At 38.8% G+C, this 8,526-nt stretch overlaps 1 protein-coding gene across 4 annotated transcripts in view; it reads right to left on the bottom strand.

Annotated features, from left to right (window-relative positions):
- LOC140940132 (uncharacterized) overlaps positions 1-6,598 on the bottom strand; it is a 42,032-nt gene extending 35,434 nt beyond the window's left edge. For 3 of the 4 annotated variants that reach the window (XM_073389024.1, XM_073389025.1, XM_073389027.1), the window contains exon 1: positions 6,174-6,598. In XM_073389024.1, the coding sequence (XP_073245125.1) occupies positions 6,174-6,447 (274 nt within the window). In that variant the 5' untranslated portion in view covers positions 6,448-6,598. Of the gene's footprint in view, positions 1-907; positions 1,046-6,173 lie in introns of those variants that run through there. The other variant, XM_073389026.1, reaches the window with a different exon arrangement.
- Between the last annotated feature and the right edge of the window lie 1,928 nt (positions 6,599-8,526).

Genomic DNA, 8,526 nt, shown 5'->3' with positions numbered 1-8,526 from the left:
ATTAAAAATCAGATTTCGTGATTTATACAGGCAAAGCGTCATTGCAACCAAACAAACGTTCATCATGTTTTAAAAACGCTTTTTAGTAGGTCTAAAGAAAAATCTTAGATTCTTGGTAGAATTTATCGAAAAAGTGTTATTTTGCAAAACCTCATGGAGACACATTTGCAATCAGTAAGGTTAAATTAAAGCCCGATATTAAAATAGAATTCCGCTTTACGTATACAGGACAGAAAGGTTCCGGATTTGTACGAAGAAGCATTAACGTTTTATCTATTTTTGTACACAAAAACACATATCGACTTAAATATTCGTAAAAGGAAAAAGCAAGAAAGCAAGCTGACTTTATTAAATGAAGATGTACAAATATCGGTCGGCGGCAGTTACAAGTAAATACGGACAAACTGAGGAAAATCTTAATGACAAAAATAATGAGGTGAAAAACTAAGGAAAAATCTTCGACTGGAAATATTCAGTTGGTAGCATGTCGACTTATCTGTCAGGTTATCGAATATTAAGAATAGGCCTGAAATACTCACCAAGACAGAGTACACTCGACGCCTGAGTGAAAAATATTTCGTCTATGCACCATTTAAGCACCCGATAGCTTTTTCACCGATAAAAGGCCTTCACATTTTCAAAATAATTGTCTCGAGAAACACGCAGCGGAATAACTTATTCCGACATGAGGCAGTCCAAATAAACATTATGTGAAATAGATTCCCGACGAGAATTTTACCGAATCTTTAACAAAGTACAAAAGCTCAATTCCACATTCAGTAGTTTCAACTTAGTTTAGTACAAACTCTCCATGCACCGTTAAAAAAGGAACCGGCTATAAACGCAACAAAAAATCATTGTTTTGATGGAGCTTGTAGCTGACATATGCGTACGACTTTAAACTTACCTGCTTGAACACAGCTTCAAGAACAATCTACTACCTCTGTTCTGTCACGATTAAAGTCCTCGCGATGTCCACATTAATCAAAATTTGAGGAAACCGCGAAGACACATGTTTCTTACGGATAAAGGGGTCAAGTCTTTTGAACGCCACTTAACATATACACATAAAAAAGTGCGAAACGCGCAAATAAGCTACGGAATACAGCGGGAGCACTCCATAGAGGTTTGATAATTATTATGTAAATCTTTTCCTTTATTCAAATTTTTTGCTCAGGCACTTTTAGTCTTTATTGTGTGTTGTAAACAAGATCTGACGTTGACAACTTTTTTCGCTGTGCAACACAAACTTGCCCTATATTCGCAGACGACAATTTACGTTCGAAGTCTGAGTTCAGTATTTCGAGGGCAAATGGAAACCTTTATTTAGCACGTGTTATTTGGAACAAATTAATGCTTATGACATCGTCTTGCATGGATATCGAAAACACTTTTCACACAATTGGCGGCCGGGTACCTGCAGGTCTCGTCCTGTCAATAGACCAGAGAGGCAAAATACTGAACTTGCGATCAGCACCTTACGAAACTCAAGTTTAGAAAGCTTTAACTAACACGCGCGCAAGACTCGACACGCCACCGAATAACGCGAAACATAACCTTTAATAAACGGTTGCATTTTGCATTTGTCAAAGCTTATTTCATTTTAATAACAGTTTTAATAACATCTTTATCAACTTTTTGCGCTGCCATTTTCGTTTTAAGGCTCAGTGACAACATGCAAGATTGAAAAATCTTTGAACGCGCGATCTCTCGGAAATGTGAACAGCCATTGACAAGGCAATAATATCGCATGATGCATTTCACAAATAGTGAATATTACATTTTGTCTTGCCTATACACCTCTTCCAGAAAACTATAACGGACAAACTGTGGTTGACGTTCAAAGAACAAAAAATTTCTAAAAATACGTACTACGGAAACAAATATACGGTGGTGTTTTCTCGGTCAGTGAAAAGGGTCTTAATGATCGCCGATTATTCAAAACCACAACAAACGATATTAAACAGAGCTGCATGTCGTATGAAAAAAGTTTTTCGTAGATAAGATATCTACCGAATCCTCTATGTAAAAAAATACATCGTGAGTTCTGGTGACTAATCTAGGTTAATAGTTAAACGGAAACGTCAAGGGAAAGAAAAGTACAGTTTACTATAATAATTTACTCATGGAAATAAGCGTACGTCCAGTGACTTCATATCTCGTCTCCACTCTTAGAAATATCCCCATAGGCACTAGTTGTTTTTGAAGATTACGGTTTTCATCCAATATAGCGGCGAGTGCAAATAAGCACAAACGTGTTTCTGATCAACTAAAGGTTTTGTATAAGATCGAACTTAATCGACAAAAAGAACCATGGAGTACCAATAATACTCTTTTTAATTTTTCCTAGCTAATTTAGTAGTTTGTTTTCTAAGTAAGCAAGCCAGGGAACAATCGTTAGAAACTACGGCAATTGAAAGTGCCTTGAGAATCCATGGGAAAACTCGATTTAAATCAGGATGAAAAGGGCGCTTTAACGTTTTATCTGAGATCTTGTAGTTTTGAATTCTGAATAAGTCTATAAGTGAAAGACAAGACGAGTAAATGAAAACACCATGTTTTCAGAAGCGTTACGTTTTCAATGCTCCAAAAGGCGGCTCCTGCTTCGACGTTTTAGACAGAAAAAAACAAACGAGACTTTCCCGAATAAAAGCAATTGGGCACAATTACGTTTTTGAATGGAGTAGGAATTAAGATTTTCGAGGTGGTTTACACAATTCTCTATCCCTCTCTCGAGGTTGGCTCTCTACAACAAGTACTGATAATGTCTCCAATGAGGTGTTTTTTCAACGATGACTACAACCTTTCAGTTGTAAGCTTTTGAACTGTACGTTTCTGCTCTGTTTGCTTTCAGACCTTTTAAAATATAATTTTCTTAAAGCTGTCAAATTTGAAATCTAACTCATTAACTGATAGCTGATATACAAGAGGCACGTGGGCATGTGCTTTTCGCTTTCGTCGCGGTTCCCAGAAAAAAAAGCTGTTTTTTTGTTTTCCTTTCGAATGTTCCTTATCCACAGACAGTTAATTTATCTTCCGTTCCGTGAAAAGCCGTTCAAAGGGCACTTTGCCAAAAGGAAAACCTCAGTTCAACTGCAAAGGAAATGCAGCCTCTCATATCCCAGCTGCTCCAGAAGATGTTGCCGAGGTTAGCGTCCGTTCAGCTGGAAATACGTTCTTCATTATATAAGGCTTTTACATTTAAAAACGTGTTTCAAGCACGTTTATAGTAATAAAGTAGGATCAGAAGACCCGGAAAAAAACCCTGAAATTGTGTTTTCCAAACAAATTCAAACAAAGGTCTCTTGTAGTTCAGATGGAGATCATAGTTCATAAAAGATTGGTATGACGTAACATTTTAAATGGGCTTTAAGCGCATTTCAGACTTTCAGTATCAATCCATTGAGGAATTTTTTCTGGCATTGCTATCATGCTTGGAAATATCTACAGCCACAGAAATCGTCTCTGTGTTTAAGTCTTCGAGAAAGAGCGGGGATCTTTTACAGCTCCAAATAATGTAAACAAGCTAAAACTCGACAGCCGATCTGGCAAGTGGCGTGAATTTGCATTCCAATAAGAACTTACGTTCTATTTATACATTAAACACACAGTGACAATGCGCGTTCTGCTTAAGGATGCGCGAGGACTGATCTTAATTACAATGGAAACAGCGACACGATGAGTAACTTCGATGAAACAAACCATGGAACCGGTAGGCTTCGGCTACTTGGAATGCGTTTTTCGTGGAAGCGCACCTTTGTGGTAAAAGTCACTCTACCCAAATCTACCCCAAGAAAGTTGGCTAAACTGAAAGCAATTTATTCTATTCACGGGTGCCCATCGACACAACTCAATTCAAACGGATGTCAACATTCTAACGTCTGGTATTTGTTATGGTTATATGAGTAAATTGAAAATGCCTAGGTTTTCAATTACGAGGGCTAGGGAGTAAAGTGACCACGCTATACGTAACTCGGAGGACAACTCAACCAAAATTATCAAAATTGTTTTACAAAATAAACGGCACCTTGCTCACTAAAAAGTGGTTTCGCACCTACATATACACTAAACAGATGCACTTGTGACTTCAGCCTGGGAAAATCAGAATTCACTTTAAAAGAATATATTTTCTTTTTGAAACAATTTCTGAGGAGACGATCCTGGACTCGTTTTCTGTTTCGATCTTAAATCCTCGAGAAGATTATAGTTTATGCGAGTGACTGCTGCGGTTACCTAGCAAAAAGTTAAGGTCGTCACCAGCACACTTATATTATTCGCGCTCAATTATTCCACGCCAACGAAGGTTGAATGCACAGCATTTCGCGACCTGCCCACAAGCGCTGTTTTACTCCGTACCAGCCGACTTTTTAACAGATCGTTAATTTTCCCTGAGTGTTGAGACAGTGGCAAAGGAAAATTATCTAAGTTAACAAAATATCAAATAACCGTAGAGCAGATATAAGAACATCCGAGAACCTTTCAAGAAATGATCGTTCGTCCCGCTGAAACGTCTCTCTCGAATTGTACTGAGCACGTACAACATCATCGAACGCTACTTTAGCAGGGTCTTAGCCTGTGTCGAGATTTTTGTCAATCCGTGGTAACATACATACATACATACATACATAAATAGGGAAACAGTCAGTATTTCACGAGATAAAGCAAAGCACAGTATTTTCCGCAAACACACACGGCGGAGTCACGGACAAGAGAAGCTATCTATCTCCCAGCAAAAACACAAAGGCGCATTAAGCAGTAACTTAAACATTACAAATTTCGTAAAAAAACCGCAACACAAATCAAAACAGAGCAGGCAAACTGAAGGTTTTTACATAAACAAAGTGGCATGAAATATCAAAGGCTCTAAGAAAGAATATCTCTCATATGCAGTCTACATCACGCGCTCTATATCACCAGATCGCGTGTGGCGTCTCTAATTTCGCGCGAAGGCAATGGCATCAAAATCCAGCAGACTGTATTTTATCGGTAAAATCCACACATTGCTAATTTTCCTGTAATAAATAAGCATAATAGTAGCCTTTGGCAGGTTAGTTTAAAAGATCCTTTCCTTTCCGCGGTTGTTGCAACTCAATTTCGTCGACGCCTTTGAGGAAGTGAATTGACAACGAACAGCCACGCCAAAGACGATTAAGGGGGTAACGATTTCTCTGATTGAAAGAGATCGCGTTCGGAACAGAAAACGTTTTGGACTGTTTTTAGTATTTTTATTTTGCTCGCCCACGCTTTGTAAGAATGGGAAAATTCAAAATTCTGCACTTTGTAGCAACACATGAGGGTAGATATTGTCGCAATGTATAACACTTCAAATGCTTGACGCGGTAAACGAGACAGGCAGACAAAGTTTATACATCCTTGGACAAAAATTTATTAACAAAACTAAGAGGAGCATTACTAGGTTTCTTATCGCTTGCTTTTGCAAGGAAGGGCCTCCGTCAAGCATGACTTTGCATTTAATGCACACTACACGGCGCAAAAATCAGTGTATGTGAGAGCGAGATCTGCAACTGAAAGGAATCACCCTTTGCGATTTCATGTTCGAAAACTCGAAATAGAAATTTATGGACAGAATCAACCATGCATTATTGTACAGCAAATGTGCTAGCCGTAAATGTTATTTTTTAGCCATCCAATTTAAGGTTGAGTTTAGTCACGTATACCTCACGAGGTAAGAATAACTCTATACGAAAGAATTGCTAGGGTCGTAACTTGACTCGCCTAACATATCTCAAGTCCAGATTCCACATAGAGTCGTTTCAACTTGCGACAAGCAAGGACACACAGAACACTTTGAAACTGCCACTATCCCGAAAATTCCGTACACCCGCTGGTTTTATAATTCAGAAAAATCAAATTTATAGTTGTTATTTGTGCGCCGTTGCAACCGAGCTAATATCAGCCAAGGTAACAAGCCATGCATGGTAAAACGTTTTGAATGTCGATTACGTAGACTGCTAAGTCTATCGATGGAATAATCCTAAATTCGCCCCTTCGATCATGCACGAAAAATTACTGAAACGCCAAACCGTGGTGGTTGTTGTTATGTTCCTCACGAGTGCACACTCAGAAAAATAATAAAAGCCGTTTGCTGCCTTAGGTTTGCACGAACTCATACAATAAATAATTGAACAAACGAAGAAAACTACGAGACTTACCCGCAGTCGGGACTGTTGGCGGATAATAGTGAGCTTGTAGTTGCGGGATAAACTGTTCTGGATTCCTACCAAGTCCTGCTTCTGCTGAGGAATAAGATGCAGCTTTCGAACTGTTTTCCTGTGTCGACAACGACGGAAAGACCTTCGACGGACGAAAGATTGCATTTGTTGTTGATACCTCATGGGCGAACTGTTGCCGCGTACTGCCCGTCTTCGCCTCTATACTGTGTACTTTTGTCGATAAAAGGGCCGAATTTTCTTGCGATCTACTCATATCTCGTGTCTAGTGAGCGAAAAAAATAGTCATTTTGGTCGAGAAAATTCCTCCAAGCAAAGTTTCGAACACATTAAGGCTACTCGTCGTGGCATTATTCAGCAAGGCGGAAACGTGAAAAGCTAAAATTGCTTTCAATTCAACCGTGCCTGTGATGTTGAGTTCTGTACAGAAACAATGATCGTGCATGCTAATTGGTCCGCCGCACGCCCCCTGCAAGCCAATTTCACTCATTCGCCAATCACGTGCCGGCAGAGTTGACAATTTCCTTGATACCTTACACTTCTCATGGTGAACAATGCGATGCGTTTTGTTTGGCAAGTAAGCGTACAGCCGAGTTACAAAAATATGCTGGAGTTTTCCCAGATGAATTTATGAGCGTGGTAGAGTCTCTCTTGAAACGCAGGTTTCCTTTTGCCCACTGACTGGAGCTAGCAAAATGCGATTTTATCGAATCTACCTTGGTTTGAAGTCATAGATAAAGGCGTTTTTCATGCAGCAATGCTTTTTATGTTAGAAAACTTGATGAATCGTGCTTTAAATTCCGGTCTCCTTCAGTAGGATATCAAGCATCAAGATCTAGCAATTTTTTTCTCTTTTGTAATATTCAAGTGCCAATTTACTCAGAGACTTTTTCAAAACGGATTGCTAAGGCAGCTGTATTTTGTTTACAAGGCCGCATTCAAAATACGGCATTTAATACAGAAAATATACATAAATGCATATTGATCCAATACGTTGCCAAATCATTCATACAATATCAATTGAAGACAGACATTTGCCCCGAGGAAAGGCTTTTGTGTGAACCGAAATCAGCTGAGGTAAACGATATGACAATTCACGACAAATCGACCGTAACTCCACCGTGCGCACCACATTTGCTCGTGGCTTTGCACCGTTTTTTGTGATAATTTCATTTTCTTCAATCATTGTTCGCTGTTAAGACCTGAAATGTGTGATTTAATGTTGTTTAGATTGGCTTCGACATCTGTCTTTTCACAATAGAACTGTGATCCGCTTGTTGAGCAATTTATTCCAGTTATTTGCACGTTGTATGAAAGGTGTGAAAAATATTTAAAAACATTACATCAAGAGGTTATTTTGGTAATTTGCGTCACGCAAGGCTAAAGCATGACACGCGGTTTTTACCCCTCGATAAAATATAACGGCTCGAAGAACAGTTGAGATGGCTTGTGTATAAAAGGTCTTAGTTATCAAAAATTACCACATACCGGCCAGAATGTTCTCAGATTTTCTCAGCCTTAAAAATAGTGTTAATGACGTTGATACTGCCCGTAATTAATAAAATTAGATACAAAGTGCTATATATACCCCAAAACATTTAAACTGCATTAACTAATGGTCTGAAAGGTTTCTTGTCTGGTTAAAACTGCAAACTCTTTCTCAACTTATCACGGAGATCTAAAATATGAGTGGCTAAAGTTCTATAATTTAGTCCGGGGGCTCTCAAATGACTGGAGTGGCATGGTGGAAGCCAGGCAGAGGGGTGCGCGTGAATTGTGGATTGGTAAAAAGTGGTAACATCTAACGAGCACCAAAAAATGACTGGAGCTATTTGTTACCGGTATTCAAACAAATCGTCATGATCCAAACTACGATCCCAAGCTAGCCTGTTACACTATCTGAACGGCGCTGGAACAGGCTAGTCGCCAGCTTATTTGTTGTTTTAGACGAATTGGGAGGGTTCCTCTCTACATGTCTATAAGGACGAAATACACTTCTCCACGAGCGACCGTCATTTTTGTGGTCATCCATCCGAGAATCTGACGCAAGAGCATAGGTATACACGACACTACTACCATGTTTCCCTTAGTAAAACGGAAATTATTAATGATCATTCCATCTCTTTTGTAATTCATATTTTCTTTGCTTTCATATTTTGCTGAGATTTCAATATTCCCAAGGTAATTCCTTATTAGGAAACGTTTCAGAGTTCCGTCATAATCATTATTAAAACAAAGGATTGAAGGACCGAGATTTGTCTTTGAATTAACGTAAAGAAATTTCAAGTACGGCTGTTCAAATGAGTTAAATCTGAAAGAATGCTATTTTTTTCCA

This window comes from Porites lutea, chromosome 6 (assembly GCF_958299795.1).
Source record: "Porites lutea chromosome 6, jaPorLute2.1, whole genome shotgun sequence".
Lineage (NCBI taxonomy): Eukaryota > Metazoa > Cnidaria > Anthozoa > Scleractinia > Poritidae > Porites > Porites lutea.
This window is presented reverse-complemented; position numbering and strand designations above follow the sequence as displayed.